Source organism: Balaenoptera borealis, assembly GCF_965194805.1.
Source record: "Balaenoptera borealis genome assembly, chromosome: 8".
In the NCBI taxonomy this organism is placed as follows: Eukaryota; Metazoa; Chordata; class Mammalia; order Artiodactyla; family Balaenopteridae; genus Balaenoptera; species Balaenoptera borealis.
The window spans coordinates 118,695,978-118,716,039 of NC_138865.1; the positions used below are offsets into that span (position 1 = coordinate 118,695,978).

The window sequence follows — 20,062 nt, forward strand, 5'->3', positions numbered from 1 at the left end:
ACATGTCCAGAGGCAAAGACAGAAAAAACACCATCAAGATGAGGTCTCACCTAATGTTCATGGTCCTTAAAATACACATTTTACTCGACAGAGGCAGTAACTTCCCCATACTCAGAATCACTGCTTCCCCAAATCAGGAAATGCGTCACGTCTGTTAGTGGCAAACACGATAAATAATAAAACTCACCTGGCTTCCCCATCGTCTCCCTTTAAAACAATCATCCCGTGTCAGAACAGACAAAATATCTTCCATCTTTATCTCAGAAACACTGTAAAAGGAAGGGCATATCGAGGTAAACCTTTTGTTCTTTCAAAAACATTTGGAATCTTGATGCATAAAACTGGCCTCTCCTCAGGCTAATTTGATATAAAGGAGAAGCAACACTTGGTCAGGGAAAGGGAATGTTTTCCTAAACCTTTAGGAATTTGGAAGGAAGGGGCCCTCTATGATATTAAAGGGACAGACAGAGTAATATTCCCAACAATTTCCTTCCTGCCTGATACATTTACATAGGCTACATTTAGAATTTCCTCTATAGGGATCATGTCGTTATTTCTTAGTAAATCTGGAACACTAAGTAAATAGGCCTGCTTATTGATAGATGACCTTGACTTGAATAGAAGACAAACTAAAAAAACATTTCCGACAGTCCCTTTAGTTTCATACTTAAAGAAAGGAGGTGGCTGAAGACCCTTAACTGTGGGGCGTAACCAAACACCTGAGTGAAGGTAAACAGGTGGCCAACGCCCATCGCCAGTCAGGGCACCAGAACTCTCTCCTAATCTACCCTGAGGGATCTTTGCTGCTCCCGTCTCTTAATTATTCAGGGGTGAGGACCAAACGATCTCTGGCGAATCTAGAGCTACATGCGAATGGCTGAAACCAGAACTCAGGCTTCCCTTGTGAACAGAAGCCGTCAGCAGCCAGAATAAGACACTCCAAGCTGCCCAGCAGGCGAGTCAAGACAGCCCACCGTCCCCCACGGCTCTGGAAGGCCCCAGCCTTCGCCCCAGGAAGGGCGCGCGGCGGAGTCCTGTGTCAGAGGCGAGGAGGGAAACAAATTCCCCAGGGAGAGAGGAGGAGGGAAGGAGGAGCTCTGGGGGAGAAAAACAGATCATAGAAAGAGAAATGATTTCCTTGTATGTTGTTGTTGTTGTTGTTTTTTCTTATATGTAACAGCAAATTAAAACGTGAATGGCAGCCTCTTCTGTGGGAGAAGACAAAGGTGACTTTCCCCTAAAGGTGACTCTGACAAAGCTATGGATGAACATGTCATGTCTGTGACATGATCTGCCTGAGCTGTGTCACCGCTTCCCCGTACACCCCCAGCCCCCAGCCCTCACCGTTCATTCTTCACTGCCAGCTCACAGCCACGTGGCTTCGGAAAATATTTTTACAGAGTCAACCGGAGAATGCGGAGTACGTACCAAGAGTGTAGGAGTTGGGGGGGAAATGTTCGTGGTTTCCTGGAAAATCTGTTTTTCATACGGGAGAGAAATGTTACGGCTACTGAATTTGCATCTCATTTATGCCTGGAAAGCTGAAGGAAGGTAAAAATCAGAGCCCAGCCCTGCCTTTTCCTTTTTCTAGCTGACCTGCCTCTATTCATCACTTTTTTTCTTGAGGAAAAATAAAAAAGAAGAAATACAAAAGTAAAAGCAACATAAGAGCCTGGGGTCAGATCTTGAAGTGGGGAGAAAGAAAATAAGTATAATGGCATTCACAGTCAGGGATACAAAGAACTAAATATGCCACAGAAAGGCACAGTTTTCTCAAATGTTCACCTTCAGCCAGGGCGCGGCTCGTATGCTGTATGTGTCCATATGACAATGTTGGGGGACCATTTACCCTAAGTGAACAGGAGCTGGGACTGCACTGGAGTGATTTATAGTTTAAAAGGGCCTTTTCCTCCTAGTCTAAGAAATCCTGCTTCTGAGGAACAAAGCACATCTACTCTGCTTATTTATGGTTCTATCAACAAACCTGAATCATCCCACCACACTATGAAGAGAGACAGCTAAATAAATTCAAGGAACTGTCTTATGCCTGATCTAAGAAATAACACATTTCGAGGAAGCATTTACATTTTAATAAACCAATGATGACTTTCATTAGAAACACATTTAAAGGAGAAGTGGGAAAAAGTGAAGAAGTTGGCAAATACCAAGAAGTCAGAAGGCTGCAGAGACAAAGTTCTGAGCATTCAGACAGAGGTGAAGCGGCCCGGGGCACCTGTCTCTTGCCCTGCTAAATTAAACTGTCAGGGCGAGTTCCACGCGCTGGGGGTATGGGGGCAGGCGGTGATTTCTTGCGATGGCCCTTGCTGCTGAGAGCCTCCGCCTGCCTTCCTGAATCTTCTCTGTAATTCATCAGCCGTCCCAGCAGTGCACCGCCTGGCTCTCAGGTTCTTAGGCACCAAACAGGCACACATGTCTTCCTCCTTTTTTTGATATTTTAGACGTGTACCTTTTGTATTCCAAGAATCTTCAAGTCTGCCTCTTTCCATGGCATACTTTGTAATTAGTTCTTATTAGATTTAGTTTTTTGTATTAAGTCAAAGAAACAGTTTACATATAGATCCCCAACATACAGCCCTTCCTCAAACAGAAATCAGCAAGTGTAACGCACGGCAGTATCGTAGCGACAGATCTGATCATCACTCGGGTTGACTACGTCTCACCGGTGAAGCAGCCAGTGGTTCAGGACCAGGCACTTCGATAGGTGAATTTTCAGGGCAGAAACCAGTGAGGCTGGACACCTACAGAACTCTCTGCCCCTTAAATGAATGTTCTTACACCCCCCCGTAAGAACATTCTTACAGCACATAAGACCCAAATCTCTTCCTCGCGGTATTTCCCAGTCTTCGTCCTTCTGAACTTCCTTCCCGAGTCTCTGGCATCACTGAGTTCTCTCCTGAATGTGAACCTTATGCTGAATTTCCCATGAATGCTGCAGGCTCTTTTTCCAGACAAGATCATCAAAAGGGAGGACTGCCTTTTTAAAAAAAATTAATTAATTAATTAATTATTTTTGGCTGCGTTGGGTCTTCGCTGCTGCGCGCGGGCTTTCTCTAGCTGTGGCGAGCGGGGGCTACTCTTCGTTGCAGTGCGCGGGCTTCTCATTGTGGTGGCTTCTCTTGTTGCGGAGCACGGGCTCTAGGTGTGCAGGCTTCAGTAGTTGTGGCACACGGACTCAGTAGTTGTGGCTCGCGGGCTCTAGAGCGCAGGCTCAGTCGTTGTGGCGCACGGGCTTAGTTGCTCCGCAGCATGTGGGATCTTCCCGGACCAGGGCTCGAACCCGTGTCCCCTGCACTGGCAGGTGGATTCTTAACCACTGCGCCACCAGGGAAGTCCCAAGGGCTGTCCTTTTTATACCTTTAAAATATACCCAGCTCACCAATGATTCATGTTGGTGCTAATTATTATTTTCCCTTTTTCAATTTCAGGCTTACATTTGAACCTTCCAAAGCAATCAACTGGAAGGCATTTATTCGAGAACAAGGACGAGAGGGGAGAGAGGCAGAGGCACCTAGGCTGACGACTCTGTGCTGGACCATCACCCTCTGACTGCAGAACTGTCTGCACCCGTTTCTGCAAGGAGATCACATCACAGTGAACGAGCACAGGAGGCCAAGCAGAGAGAGCTGCTGACGGGGAGGAAGGGGAGGACGTGAACTTGGGTCTAGAACGGAAGGAGGAGGGAGCCGTGGAGGCAGAGAGAGGCTGCCAAGGTGCAGCGAGTCCCTCCTCTTGTGGGACAACACACCTCTGAGAACACCTTCCACACGTACACGAATCGCCGGGACAGAGGGAAAAAGCTACGGCGCTGGGACGGGTTTTCATTTCGACCCCCCTGTATTTCTGGAGTGGAACCGCCTGATCGGGTGCCGCCTAGACTCTGAAAGAGCCGCAGAGAGAAGTCCGAAGCGGCCTCCAGCCCCCGGGAACTCAGAATCCAGCTGGAGATGGAGCTCCTGGTGAAACGTGACTGACTGATCTACATGAGATTTTCTCTCACAAGTAAGAGAAGAGATGCACGTCTTCCTGAAACAAACAAAAACCACTCCTTCAGCTGACAAGCTGTATCAAGATGAGAGAATTACGTAAGAGGAAAACCCACACCATCTTCATTTTTGCCCTCTTGAATTCATCGGGTGCGGGTCCTCGCCTCCCCCGACACTGAGGGGTGTGAAGCGCATTTTCTGAGAAAGCTTCATTCCACGAACGGTCACACCAGCAACCTCAAAAGAGTGTTGAGAGTGTTGAAGTCTGACTGGGGACGGGGGAAGTCACCGAGTGGCTTCTGAGCAGCTGGGCCACTCCCGTGCCCGGCGTGTACCGTGCCACCACCTTGGGCATCACACGGCTCTTCCTGTGCCTCCAAAAACATTCTATGCATCACTGTACTTTCTCTGAGCAGAAGAAATTCGTGAAAAGTAGATCAGTGTGAAAAACCGCACGCCTTTAGAAGCCCAGTTTTAGAGCCTGTTACTTTAGGTTTTATGGAAAACATGACTAAACAAACTCATTTCCGTGGCCCAGGCGGATGCTCTCTGCTTTCATCACAATCACCCCTGGCCAGCTCGAGCCGCTGTCCTCTGTCTTTGCTTTCTTTGTCTCTCCTCGGGGAGATCGGGGTTCGACGGAAGCCCCTGGCGAAGGTTCCATGCTGCTGAGCCCTGTGGAGTCCCCGACCCAGGGCTGGAACTGGGGGCTTGACGCTGGGGGATGTGAGAGGCTGCCATCTGACTGGATGCATACGAGACAGCAGCTGGACCGCCTTGGCCACAGACATGGGGTACATAATTCACCTGCCCCTAATGGTTTCTTCCCTTGTTTTCCTTTCCTGGGGGAGGGGGAGTTGTGTAAAGAATCAAAAGTGTTATTTTTTTCCAACTTTAAAGGTCCTAAGCGTTAATTAATTGCAAGAAACAAAAATGGTGACTAAGAGAGATCTTTGAGAAGCTGGCTGGGCGGGCGGTGCACGCTGATTTCGCAGCAGGAGCAACGCAACGCAGACCTCTACCTGAAAGAAAGAGCGCAGCAGATCGTTCTACACCTTGGAATGGCAACGCAATGAAAACTGTCATGTGCTGATGGTGTTAAGGGTTTTAGTCTTTGCCACTGGCTATTCTGGGACTCATTGAGGGATCACAAGGGTTAATGGCTCCTCGGCAGCTTACAAGGCCCATCCACTGTAAGAAGCGACAGAAAGTTAATTAGGTGAGATCAGCCGAAGCCCCGTGTTTCTGACTCACTTGATTTTGTGAGAAGCCAACGAGTTGACATATTCTGCCTCCGAAGGAGCCAAAATGAGCAGGCAGCTCCCATGGCAGCCAATCCGGGCGGTTCTCCCAATCCGGTGGATGTATTCAGCAGGTGAAGACGGAGCGTTGTACTAAAAAGGGTAACAAAAATGAAGGCATTCACAGATCAAGGGACTGCCATTAATTGGAAGTGCAATACCCCTCACCTGCCTCCAGGTATCCCAAGAATTAAATCCTGGTGCTATGGTTACTCTACCACAATCACAAGGAGAAGTCACTCAACCCTGAAACTCCTGGCTTCATTGGAAATAACAAGGCTCCGACATGCCAACGGGAACAGTGGCCAAGTTTCAGATAAACGAGACGTCTTCTCGTCCCAATATCTCCTATTTAATTTCACTTCTCCACAGGTCTCTTCATTTTCCTATTTGCATCTTTTCACTGAGGTGACTGGGCAAGGTGAGAATGCAGGCAGGTGGGCGCAAACTTGCGCAGGATGGCCGCACGACCTTGGCCTACTTCCTCAGTAGACAGAGCAGTGGGGCTGAGGCCACGAAAGACGCTGCACAGGGCACAGAGAATCAGGTCTCCCCCGCCTCGCTGCAGGCCACCCAGTTCCAACGGAGCAGAGCTGCAGGCCAGCTGAGAGGCAGGTTCCCCTTCCTGCAGGGAAACGCCTCCGCTCCCATGGACAGTGTTCCTGACCCAGCAAAAGGGCCAACGCTCTAACTCAGCAGAACGGACGCTCTCTACGGCAGCAACGTCATCGTCGTTAACACCAACTGTCCCTGTACTCATTCTGCCCTTTTCTTCTTTGCTGCTACACGAATCGAAGACCAGAGGGCCAAGAATATGATGGGAGGCCAGGCATGTTAAACTAATCAATACCCACAATTATAAGAAGGTTCTCAATGATCAATTACATGTGTCTGGCCTCCTGCACATTAAAATCATCCTCGCCTTCCTATTTCAAATCTGCTCCATGGACAGCAGGAAAGAAGACACAATGCCTCTAGTCGCAAAGTCATGTGCGGTGAGCAGAGATTTCCTAGCTAGTGACAGGCATGCAATTCCACTAAAATGTGAATACACCATGACTCACGTAAACAGGGCCCATGTCCCCTGGCCCCCGTACAGAAGGGCTTAAAAATACCACTCTGCAGACTAAGGAAAAGAAAAAACAAAAACTAAAACCACTAGACTAGTGCTAACACCTGTACCCTCTGGCAAAGCGTCTAAGGCTAGAGGTATGTGTAAGATGCTGTCAGGGCCTTAATTGCCCCCTGCAGGTCAATGTGCATGGACACAGCTCTCAGGACAGCTGAGCCATCGCCTCCTGGACACAATGAGGCCTCCCAGGGGCCCAGGTAATTCCTGTTATTTTCAGATTGCTGAAAACTCTGTGTGTGACACACATTAGTCTGTGAGCAGCGGAGCCTGCCCCTCCCTCCCACGGCAGTACAGTCTGCAGCCTGTGCTGCAGTGGTACAGTCTGCAGCCTGTGCTGCAGTGGTACAGTCTGCAGCCTGTGCTGCAATGGTACAGTCTGCAGCCTGTGCTGCAGGTGGCTGGGTTAAGGAAAGATGTCAGGAGAATTGTGCAGGTCGGGCTGGTTGCTGCCTAGAGACCAGGGCAACACCCAAGAGGGTGATAATAATTATTCTACTTAAAGCCAATGCACCTACTCATGATCACACATTCCGGCCTCAAGCTCGCACCTTAACAACTTAAATACATTACCTGGACAATCCACGTGACTTGAGGGAGATCTAAGCCCCGAGCCGCAACATCCTTCAAAACAGAAAAGAATATGGCTTAGGACAGAGTTTCTCAACCTTTTGGGGGTCATGGATCCATTTGATGATCTAATGCAAACTCTTGAGGGCTCACCCCCCAGCAATGTGCACAACTTCAGGAACCCACTGACGTCCACCTGTGGGTAAAATTCCAATTCAGAGGCTAGTTCTACAGAACCCGCAGGTGAGGCAGCCAGAGCCCACTTCACTAAAAGAACATCATCTGCATGTAGGCCTGAGAACTGAAATAAATCATGATCAGACAGTCATCAACCAGACAGACAAAAAGTATAAAAGCAATGGAGATTTTTTTTTCTTTTCTTTTCAGCTGGTCGCCATCTCAAGAGCAAAGACTCTGCTCTCTGGTTTCTGGCCATTCTGGCAGAGAGACTAGAAAATGGGAATCTTCCAGGCTTTGGCAATAAAGGTACACCTGGCATTCACCTCCAAGCACAAGTCACACCAAGAGTAGCCCCAGCCAACAGGTACTGAGCGCTCACTACACACTAGACACGGTGGAGAGCATTTTACCTGTGTTATCTTGACTCATTGTCAAAATAACGCCTCAGACAACTATTACTCCCATTTGATAGAGAGGAAACCAAGATTCAGAGAGATTAAGGAACTTGTCCAGGGACACACAGCTAAGAAGCAGAGGTAGCCCTCAAACCCAGGTCGGCTTTACTTTTCCAAGACCATATTACAGTATACGGTTCCACTATCAAAAAAGGTGCTGTGTCCCTCATATGCTGCCGGTGGGAATGCAAAATAATACAAACCCCTATGGTGGGGAATTTGGTAATATCCAGCAAAATTACATATGCACTTGCCCTTTGACCCTGAGCAATCTCCCTTCTTGACCCTGAGCAATCTCCCAGCAATCCATCCCTGGCAAAAATTTAAAATGATCTATGCACAAGGCTATTCATTTCAGCACTATTTATTTACTTATTTATTTATTTATTTTTTAAACATCTTTATTGGAGTATAATTGCTTTACAATGGCATGTTAGTTTCTGCTTTATAACAAAGTGAATCAGTTATACATATACATACGTTCCCATATCTCTTCCCTCTTGCGTCTCCCTCCCTCCCACCCTCCCCAGCCCACCCATCTAGGTGGTCACAAACCACCGAGTTCAGCACTATTTATAATTGCAGGTCTGGTAATAACCCCAATGTCTAGCAGGAGACGGGTTGAATAAAACACGACAATACCTACTCCATAGAACGGAGTTTTACACAGCTACAAAAGGAATGGAGGTTCCTATGTACTGATGTGGAGAATATCTAGGCTATATTTTGAGTGTGAATAGTATGCGTTTCTGTAAGAAATGGGGGAAATACAAATATATTTGCTCATATTTGAAAAAGAAATAATGGAGGGAAAACCCCCAAAGCTTATAAAAAGTAGTGACCTATACGGGAAGGAAGAGAATGGGGGGAGGGGATGAGGATGGAAGCTGGACTTCCTTTAACGGGCCCTTATAATTCTGACCCTGAGACCACGTTTCAACATAATTAAAAATTAAAAAGATAACCAGCTGTCATGCAATAGGAAGGACAGAGTATCACCTATGACATATTCTTGCCAAAACAAAAACAAAACCCTAGAAATGGAATCTAAACAAGTGCCTAGACCTACTGCAGGGAGACAGGAACAAGGTAAACAGCACCACAAGGACACAATGTGGAGCATTCTAAAGGACAAATGGTCTTTCTTCCACCAAAAAATCCAGGAAAAAGGGGAGGGTAACAAAAACAGAAGACATTAAGTAGACAGATGGATAAATGGATAAATGGATAAATGGACAGATGGATCGAGAAGAAGAGAACCAACACCTGGAAGGGGGTTCACCAAAACTGTCAACTGTGGTTACCTCGAGGTAGAGGGATTTGGGGCAATTTTTATTTTTCTCTTCGCAGTTTCCTGCGTTGTTTGCTCTGTTTTTCTTTTGACGACGAATGCATATTATTCCCCCCCCCCCCACCAACCCCGCATTTTTATTTAGAAAAATTTAAACCTACAGAAAAGCTGGAAGAACAGTACAACGAGCACTTGTCAGTCCTTCATCTTGATTCACCAATTGCTAAACATTGGCACAGCTGCTTTTTTCCTCTCTGTACTCACGTGTTTTTCTGAACCATCTGGAAGGAAGTTGCAAGTATCATGACATTTTGCCCCTAAATACTTCAGCACATGTCTCCTAAGTAAAAGGACATTCTTCTACATAAATCACAATACCATTACCACACCTAAGGAACTTCACACTAAATAAGTTTATTTTATAATAATCAGTTCACATTCAAATTTCACCACTTGTACCTAAGACGATTTTTATAGTTGTTTTCCTTTCTTAACCCAGGACTGAAGCCTAGATCATTGCATTCTATTTTTATTATAGCCCTCTAGACTTCCTTAACGTAGAACTGTATCCCTACCCTTAACATTTACTTCTTTTTATTTTTTATTTTTTGGATAACAATCATTTTTTGAAGAGTCCAGGTGTCTTGAGGAACATCCCAGAATCTGGACTTTTCTGTCTCCTCATAGTAAGATTCAGGGGGAGAGCTCTGGCAGAACGACATCAGGGTGGGGTGTACCGCCCAGCACGTGACCTCAGGACACAGGCAGGGTGTCTGTCCTGTGCTGGGGACGCCGTGCTCGGTCACTGGAGCAGGTGGCATCCACCATCTCACTCCCTTGTGACGGTACCTTTCTCCTTTGCGATGGGTGAGTAACCTCAGGAGGGAAACTTTGAGACTGTTTCCCAGAACATTTTGTCCAGTGGTTTCAGCATCATTTGATGCTACTTGTCGGTATCAGTTGTTACCCTGATGTCTACAAAATGATGGCTTTCTAAGCCTATCGTTCCTTCCATTTTTATAACTGGCATTCTTCTGTAAAGGACGGCTCTTCCTCCTCTCGCCTCGCTTTTCAGTATCACTAAGAATTTATAGGTATATAAGGTTTTCTAAAAAATAATAATCTTATGCAAAGTTCTGTAAGAAGCACATTAAACCAATCGCACCCTTATTCTCCAGGGTCAGAGGCAGGACCCAAGGAAGACACTGTCCCACCATCATCTAAGTCACCCAGAAGGACCACTGCAGGCAAGTCAGGGCTGGTCTGCCTTCGCTCTGATTAAATCCCACCTGGGATTTGTGGGTCTCCTTTGAACGGTGGCCAGAGGCTGCATTTGTAAGTGTTAAGTAGACATTTCATGTATTAGAAGTGTGTCAACCACCCAGGAAGTGTTTTCTGACAGCTCCCAGGTGCCCTGAAAGCTGAAGGCGGATGTTCCAGAGCCGATGCCCTTGAGAACACAATTTAGAGCGTTCTCTACACTAACCACAGTCAGTGTCTGTAGAAAAACTGACGGGTTCTTAAATCTGCGAAGCTCTTGTTAAGAAATGATTTACTTCATTTAAGTGTTCTGCACTGGGAGAGGTACGTAGACAATGGGCTGTCTGAGCTTTACAGATAAGCTTTGTAAAAAATGTAATGCTCGTCGGTTTAGTAAATCCAACTAAGAAACACAGATGAATCTCTAAACTAGCATATGATGTTAGGAAAGCCACTCCGGGTACAAACACGCTTAGGCAGTGAGCTAGGAGGCACGGCAGCCCCCGCCATCAGGACTGTTCACGGTTCCTTCCCACTCGGGCTGGGCAACCGGCTCAGGACACCAGGCTGACAACCTTCCCGCCGCCCACTACTTCTGGTGTTGGGGTCGGGGCACCTCACAGCCAGCCACTGCTCGACTTCACCAGCCATTTCCTTAAGCACTTCTTTCCGGTCTCAGCCGAGGCTACTCTGAGGGTGGGAGAGTGGATCAATCTTGCCGGTGCAGGAACAGGGAGAACCGGGCTCTAGGACCACTTTAGCAGCCACCAATCGGGGCAAGTCACCTCTGCTCTCCGAGCCTCAGTTTACCCACCTATAAAATGGCTACAATTTACTTATCTCCCGAGGTTGCTGTGAAGATCCAATGAGACAGTGGGTGTGCAAAGTGTCCTGAGAATTGTAAATCTGAGCGTTCCAGTTCGTGATGAAATAAGAGCTGGACGGAGGCAATGAGGTGGGGATTTAAAAGCCTCTCGGCTCTCTTCCCCCCTCACACCCCATCCACCCGACCCGGGCAGAGGACCACGGAGGAAGGGGACACGGCTCCATCTTCCTGGACGCTGTCAGCCAGCAGCACCAGAGCCGCGGGAAACTGACCTGCACAAGACTCAGCAAAGGCTTCGGTTCTCCGCCCACCCTTAGAACTTAGATCCAACCCAACTGTATTCCTTTAACCTAATTAGGGCGAAAGAATCGCTAAAGTCAATTCTGAAAGACACTCACCAGTCAGGCCTTGAAGTCCGTGGGCCTGACAATTGGCCGCCTCCATGAGACCAAGGGGTACAGATGGAAGGCAGCTTGCTCAGGTGCCAGCCTGTCAGTTGGATTAAAATGACTCATTTATTTACCCGAGAACCTCACAAAGTGCTTTTACTAACAGGGAGAGGGGGCCTGCGGCTCTCTGAGCAAGGGACGCAGCAAATTCGCCTCTGCTGCCTTCCCGTCCTGCCAAAGTCATTACTGCGGCGTGTGGAAAGCCATCAGCGGGGCACAGGCCCCCGTCGTCCGGGTGACAGATTGGGCTGCGTAATCAGAGGGGGAAGGAGAGAGCGCAGAAGCTGTCAGAGGCGCGAGATCTTGGCTGGAGCCGCCAAAAAGCTGGCAACATGAGTTAGCGTAACTGAGTCAATAGCCAACCATCTCCAAATCATCTTGCCATTAACACGAATGAAATATGAGTGGAAAAGATAAACTTCGCCTAAAAAGCATACCCCAGAGAAAACCGAGAAAGTCTCCATTTCTTCAGGGGTGCTGAAGGGACATTCTTGGGATGCTTACAGCCCCCCTCCTTTGTCTCCTGGCCGCCTGGCACAGCGAAATTTCCCAGGAGGAGAGGAAATTAAGAACCGCGCAGACCTAATGGTGTGTTTCAAGCAAAAAAAAAAAAAAAGAGAGAGAGAGAGAGAGAAGGTGGAGGAGAGCAGCACAGGTGCTTTAGGTATCTTCTGAAAAAGGAGGCATGTGTGGACAAGCACAAAACATTCCAAGGGATACTCAGCCAGCGGATGCAGGTGGAGCCGGAAGTGCCTCTCCTTGCTGGGAAAAGGCCAAGGCACTGGGTACATACATCCAGGGACAACCAGGGAGGGCCACGCATCAGCCCTAAAACTAGAGGGGGCTTGGAAACGCCACATTTTAGTCACTCGGTGGGGTTTCTCCTTCCCAACCCCTCAACTTAACAGTGGTATTAAAAAAACCTCTGGCTTAGGGTGAGTGCTTCACTATAAGCCGGAGGAAATATTCTGCTTCTTTTGATTTCTTAACTCCATTGAGGAAAGTGGGCTTTGGACTTCCAAATGACTCCTTCCTGCTAATACCTGCTCCCTCCTTAACTTGGGTTCTTCTTAGATCCAGTTTTCTAGAGGACACAAACTTACATTTCAAATATGTAAGGACTTCTCTTTCCCAGACTGGTCTCTCCTCCCTGACCATCTTTTCACCTCTGCCCAGACTCTGGACTCATCATGGGCATACGTGTACTGAGAACCCATATTATACAGCCATGTACCAGGTCCCGCAAGATTGCGTGAAGTTAAGAAGATCCTTGCTTTTAAAATGTTTAAGATGAAAGGAAACACAGACACACACACACACACACACAGACACACCTTTAACTTTCTTCACAATAGAAAAGATATAAGGGAGGAAAATGGGGTCGAGGGAGGGATTTTCTAGAAGTAAAGGAAACAGCAGAATTGTGAGCTTTTGTGTGGTTACACCACAATTCCCAACTTCTCACACAAGACAGTCAGTCTTCTGGCCTCATTAAAACGATCTCGGGTCGATAAATCAAAATGGCAAAAGATACGGTGCGAAGGGGGAAAGTCCCCACGCAACAATTAACAAGTGGTTCCCTTTATCCAGAGAAGCGAGTCCTCCATCTGCCTTGTCCTGCTGTGGCCCCGTTGCTCATTAACACCCAGGAGGCTCCCGGAGAGCTTTCAGAGCCTGGCAAGTAACAGGCTGCTGAAAAGGACGCAGTGACAACATCTCCCCAACCCAGGCCCCACCTATCACAGCCAAAGCATCTCAGACACCCCAAGTTTCCGCCTATAGCAAACAAACACAGCAGAAGTAGAAGGAAGACTGGGCAGGAAAGAAGAACTTCTCACCACTGGGGACTCTGGGCTTGTACCCTGGCTTAGAAATGGAGAGGAATGAGCTCCCACCCAGCTCTTTTCCAGTAATTTCCTAAAGCAGAATAAAGAAAAGATGAGACTGGCAGAGGCTCTGCATGCTGGACGTGACCTGGGCCAGAAAGGGAACACGCACCAAGGGGCTTACAGAAATCAGATTATGGCAAGTGAGAGCTTGTTTTTCACGTGGCACCCGGGACTGGCAGGGGGCAGAGGTGCCAAGTCAATGGTGCTCCTCATCTAGCTGACATCACCTGCCTGCAGGCAGCAGCCAACAGGACAAGGAAGTCATCATATGCTTTTGACCCCATCGAGAATCACATTTCAGAAAATGATCTTTTCTTCCAGAGAGCTACTAAAAAAAACCCCAAAAACAAAACAAAAAACTGAACTTCAAATACCTGGAGTTTTCTTTGAGACTTAGAGCTCACACATGTCTGTAAAAAACATGGCAGCATTTGCACACTAGGAGACTCAATAATTTCCCACCAGGGACAAATCCAGCATCTTAAGGGTCAAAGATAAAGCATTTTGTTCTGGTCCTAACCCAAATTCCAACACACAGGTTCCTACTGCCTTCTGTTTTAATATAGATGATCTGTAACATTCACTCTTCAGATAACACCATATATATGAAAAAGTAAACTTATTCCCAGTGAGCACTTTTTTTTTCATGTCACAAACAATTCTTTATTGGAATGTTTGAGAGAATCCCATAGGTAAAATTAAATTCTTTATTTTATTGATTTTTTTTTAACAAAGAAGTTTATTTTATTTATTCATTTTCTTTAAAGATTTATTATTATTATTTTTTTAAATTTTATTTTTGGCTGCATCGGGTCTTAGCTGCGGCACACGGGCTCTTCACTGTGGTGGGCAGGCTTCTCTCTAGTTGTGGCGCGAGGATTTTCTCTTCTCTAGTCGTGCTGCGTGGGCTCCAGGGCACGTAGGCTCCGCATTTTGCAGCACGCGGGCTGTCGTCCAGGCGCACGAGCTCAGTAGTTGTGGCACGCGGGCTTAGCTGCCCCGCGGCATGTGGGATCTTAGTTCCCTGACCAGGGATCGAACCTGCGTCCCCTGCATTGTAAGGCGGATTCTTTACTACTGGACCACCAGGGAATTCCTATTTTATTTATTTTTTATTTTTTTATTTCTTATGGAAGTATAGTTGATTTACAATGTTGTGTTAGTTTCTGGTGTACAGCAAAGTGATTCAGTTTATATATGTATATATATATACATGTGTATCTATACATACACACACATATTCTTTTTTTTTTTTTTTTTTTTTTGGCTGTGTTGAGTCTTTGTTGCTGCTTGCAGGCTTTCACTAGTTGCGGCGAGCGGGGGCTACTCTTTGTTGCGGTGCGCGGGCTTCTCATTGAGGTGGCTTCTCTTGTTGCGGAGCATGGGCTCTAGGCATGCGGGCTTCAGTAGTTGTGGCACACGGGCTCAGTAGTTGTGGCGCACGGGCTTAGTTGCTCCACGGCATGTGGGATCTTCCTGGACCAGGGATCGAGCCCATGTCCCCTGCATTGGCAGGCGGATTCTTAACCACTGCACCACCAGGGAAGTCCCATATTCTTTTTCATATTCTTTTCCATTTTGGTTTATTACAGGAAACTGAATATAGTTCCCTGTGCTATACAGTAGGACCTTGTTGTTTACCTATTTTATATATAGTAGTTTGTATCTGCTAATCCCAAACTCCTAATTTATCCCTCCCCCATTCCCTTTCCCCTTTGGTAACCGTAAGTTTGTTTTAAATGTCTGTGAGTCTGTTTCTGTTTTGTAAACAAGTTCATTTGTATCACATTTTAGATTCCACACATAGGTGATATCATATATTTGTCTTTCTCTGTCTGACTTACTTCACTTAGTATGATCACCTCTAGGTCCATCCATGTCGGCAAATGGCAGGCATTATTTCATTCTTTGTTATGGCTGAGTAGTATTCCCCAATGATCAAGTATATTAATCTCAGCCTCAGTCTTTAGAAAAAGACATGTATCAGTGATTCTCAGCACGGAGTTTCCTGAGCCCCAGCTGTCCTCCCACTTAACCCACGACCACCGGGTGCCTGCCGCTCTGTGCCAGGCGCTGGGATGGGAAACACAGCCCCCGTCCTCGTGAGCCTGCGCTCTGGTGGGAAGACACCTAGACCAGTTGTGAGGAGCGTCATAAAGAAATGCAGGGCCCGCTGGGAGTGCCTCATGGGGAACAACTGGGGCTTCTGTTTCCTGAAAAACTGCCACTGAAGCTGAGACCTAGGAAGGGGTTAGTCTAAGTCAGCGTGGTGTGTCCCAGGCCGAGGGAGCTCATGTACCAGGGCCCCAAGGCCAGAAAAAGTAAGAATGACACATTCAAGGAGTTGAAAGAGGGCCCTGTTTGGCTGAAGGACAGGCAGCAAGAGGGAAAGTGGAGACAGAGGAAACAGGAAGGGGTCAGGCTCCAGAAGTGTCAACAGACAAGAGGATTTTTGACAAATTTCTTTATCAAGTAGATTACTTGGACTCATCTTCGCTTTAGACCAGGCATGTGAAGACAGTTTTAGAGCAAACACAAGCATCTGACTTGATGGGCTTCATAAAGAGAAGGGCTACTTGGTCAGACTCAGATCTTGAGGCAAGCATTCCAGGAGCAACTGCTCTCAGATCTGAAGGACCAGAGCCGGCGGAACCACTGTTTGCCACACACACGAGAATCCGCAGGTCACCGGGCAGGCCGTCTTGTAGATGATCATGCATATATACACACACGAGAAACAAAGCTGCACTCGCTCACAAACTCTCAATTTAGAAAGAAAACAATCTCTATTACCTTTGAAACTAAATAGAGAACAGGAGTTCCTTAAAAAGCAATTGTATTAAATGAGGCCTAGACAGGCATTCAAGTAGCTAAATGTCTTTGCTTCTACCTAGCCCTTGTTCACAGGATTACTAAGTTGACGGTGCAATTTCATTACTGTATATATAGGGATCTCTCAAATAACCAGGTGGGGATTAAGTTACATCTCCCAAGATGGCACAAACAGGGAAGGCATTTTAATCTTGGGAGCCAGCAGCAACTTTGGTGAAGTGAGTCCCCAGAGAAGCAGGGACGTTGAAGGTGTGAGTTTTCAATCTCAAAAGATCACAAGAGGCGTGCACGAAAAAGGTCACTGCGGTGCTGGAGGAGGCAGCTACCCACGACTGCAAAGACGGAGGCCGAGTGAGCTGGCCCTGAAAACTGTGGGGCAAATGACAGCTCTGGACAACAGCACATAAAACCTGTCCAAGCGCATCTATTTTCCTTTAAGAAAAGGTGAGCAGAGGCAAGTAGAGTGATTTTGTTGTGAAAAGACGTTCTCAGCTCTAATTACTCCCGATAGCTGTAATTTACAAGTTCTTGGTGGAGAGAAATCGCCGAGATTCACACGTTTTCAGACAAACAGCTGCCACTATTAGTGAGCAAATTGCCAAGTCTTCCGCGCGGTGGCAGCCCGCTATCTGTGGCAGTAAGGTGACAAACCAGGAGTGCAAAGAGACCGGCCACACCAAGCGGCCCCCGGAATTCCTGTTCCCTGTGGGGCCGGTGACCCCAAGGCAAATCGTCAGGAGAGGAAACACTGCCACCGCCATCACAACAATTGTGAACCCTCCCACGGAGCGCAGAATGATACATACCGTGCAGAGAAGAACCCCTGTTTTGGAATGTGAGAATTCTTGGAACACTGCTGTTCTTTCCTACAAAAACAAGGAAAAATAGGGCCTTTATAACTCTGAGATCGAGCCCAGCAAGATAGGCTTAGATTCTCATAACTCTCCCAATTTTCTACTGCTATAACTATTTTTAGGCACAGAGGGAGAAGTTTTGCCAAGAAAGAGGAAGAAGTGGATTCTTCATATCTTCCAACAAGACCCTATACCTACACGACCAGGCTTCTTGGACTGCGGCAGAGTAACAAGCTTTGAGGGCAGCACGTTTCATTAAGACAGTGCCGGCGGGGTGGGGGGGGGTCGGGGGGGGGGTCGGTGGCCAACACCCAGAGCAAGGAGGGCCAAAGGCCACAAGTTCCTGCACTCAGGGTTCCCAACTCAGAATTTACTCTAACACCTTTTCTACAGGTGGTCTAGAGGCTGAACAACAACCAACTTTTCCTATGGGGCAATTTTCTTAAAAACTGATTTTTAAAAAGATTTTCAAATTATAAAAGCCATATATTTTAACTGTAGAAAAATTATACTTCAAGTCAAAGGAAGGAAATTAAATCATCCTACCACTCAAAACAAACCACCACCGCTGGCAACACCTTGAGGTTTCCTGAGCCCCTTTCTAGGCGAAACATAACCGAATATGTGGCTTTTTAAAAACTGGCATCATGGTTCTTACACTCCTAACATGCTCTTATTATATATCAACTGAATGTGGACATCTTTTCATGCCAATAAATAGCCCCAAACTGCCTCGTCTCCCGTGACTATTCCACATGCAGCTGAATGGGAGCCCTGCCACCACGTGACCAACGCCCCACTCCTGACAACTGAGGTTGTCTGCACTGCTTACCATCACAGACAACGCTGCGATAAACAGGTACGTAGGCAAGTCACCGTGCTCATGCTTAACTATTCCCTTGGGGTAAATTCCTAAAGGCAGACTTGCTGGACCAAAAGGCCTTGGGCGTGAACTTGCAGGGGCCACACTGGGGTGTGTTTAAGTCACAGTGCTGCCAGCAGTTAAGACTTGGCCATGTCCCTCTGTCAGCAGCAACAACAAGGAAATATACCCAAATCACTGAAGATTTGGAAAAAAGAAAGAAGTGAAGTCTCTCTTTCCGCTCTGACACCAAGGTGTACCTCGTTCTGGCCTTTCGCGGGTACACGTCCCATCACGTGACTGGACCCCAGGCTGCACCTCACTGAGCGCAGTGGACAGTGACGACCGGCACGTAGGGAGTGCACCAGGTACCAGAGGCTGGCCTGCACTTTACGTGTCTGAACGTATCCGATCCTCAAAGCAACCCAATGAGCAGCTACTGTCACCACCCTCACTTCCAGAGGAAGAAACCGAGGCATAGAGAGGTTGAGTAACTTGCCCAAGGCACGTGCATACACTGTTAATACAGGACTGAACTGAGATCTGAACCCAGGGAATTTATGGCTGCACTGTAGTCAAAATCAGAAAAAATCAGGAAAGTTCATAAAAGCCCGTGAAACTAATCTTAAAGACCAGACATACTGTACTCAGGTTCGGGGTAAGGAACACGGCCACCAAAGCCCTGAGCATCCATCGCAGCTATCATGCAGCAACTTCTTCAAACAGCAGCTCCTCTCTGACGCTCTAATACTTGGTTAGGGTCACGTCAGTCACTTAGGGAGACCACACTAAGGTCATGTGGAGCAGGGGGCAGGGTGACAAGACAGGAAGACGCGATGGGGGCGGTTTTAGCTTAGTCCCCTGGGACAAGACACTGCACCAATATTTAGAAAACGAAATACAGAGATCCTCCCTGCCACCTTCTACCCATCTCATAGGGAGGGTGTGAAGGCTAAACACTTAATAAACAAGACAAGTAGAATACTAACAATTATTAAACGATGAAAAAAACCGCACTTTTCCTGAAAGAGAAATGACAGCAATAATGGCACCTGACATTACCCAATGCTCACTCTGCACCAGGCCACGTACTAAGGACTTGATCTGCATTCACTCAGTGAATCGTCACAACAACCCCAGGAAGTACGTACTACTGTTCTCTCCACCTCACAGGCACGGACATTGAGGCACAGAGAGGTTAAATGCTTTCCTGAGGTCACACAGCCAGTGAATGGCAGAGTCAGCACCAGAACACAAGCAGTCTGCCCCCAGAGCACACGGTTGTAAACACCCTACCCAGTTACCACCCTGTTACAATGAGAGATGCACAGTCTGAAATAACCTAACTGCAGAATCTTCTGTTGACACATTCAAACCCCTAGATCCTTGAGTCCACATCCAGGTCCTTCATCATCCTCACACCTACCCTGCAGGATGGCTCTGCAGAAAACAGACCTAGAGTATTGATAAAATCAGTTAAAAAAAAAAACAAACCCATAAATGGCATTACATTATGAAATCAACAAACTTGATTGAATTGGGGATCCTGAAGGTAAAAATTAAGAGTTTACAAAACTAAAGCTGGAATATTCAGGAAATTCTGTATAGTCTTGTGTTAAATAAGAAGCTGTGGGCTTCCCTGGTGGTGCAGTGGTTAAGAATCCACCTCCCAATGCAGGGGACACAGGTTCGAGCCCTGGTCCGGGAAGATCCCACATGCTGCAGAGCAACTAAGCCCATGCGCCACAACTACTGAGCCTGCACACCTACAGCCCGCGCTCCGCAACAAGAGAAGCCACTGCAATGAGAAGCCCGCGCACCGCAACGAAGAGTAGCCCCCACTCGCCGCAACTAGAGAAAGCCCGCGCGCAGCAACGAAGACCCAACACAGCCAAAACTAAATAAAATAAATTTATATTAAAAAAAAGTTGTGTCCTTGAGTAACCTTGAGCAACTTCACTTTTCTAAACCTCCGTTTCCTTAATTATTAAAACAAAAAAAAACAAAAAGAGGGGCTGGACTTGATGACCTTTAATGTCTCCTTTAGCTCTAAAAATGTTCTGATTTTTAAAAGGTGGTTCTAGTCAAACCTTAGTCCGATTTCTGGCTTTCTTTCAAGCTTTCTAATTTTCTAAGCTGCCTGGTAACCTCTGCTCTAGG

At 47.0% G+C, this 20,062-nt stretch overlaps 1 protein-coding gene across 7 annotated transcripts in view; it reads right to left on the bottom strand.

Annotated features, from left to right (window-relative positions):
• Positions 1-20,062, bottom strand: part of DDX31 (DEAD-box helicase 31) — a 135,602-nt gene that overhangs the window by 92,054 nt on the left and 23,486 nt on the right. For all 7 annotated transcript variants that reach the window (XM_082400753.1, XM_082400755.1, XM_082400751.1 and 4 more), the window contains 4 exons: positions 16,993-17,052; positions 7,008-7,058; positions 5,259-5,398; positions 188-269 (listed from right to left, as the gene is read on the bottom strand). In XM_082400753.1, the coding sequence (XP_082256879.1) occupies positions 188-269; positions 5,259-5,398; positions 7,008-7,058; positions 16,993-17,052 (333 nt within the window). The remainder of the gene's footprint in view (positions 1-187; positions 270-5,258; positions 5,399-7,007; positions 7,059-16,992; positions 17,053-20,062) is intronic.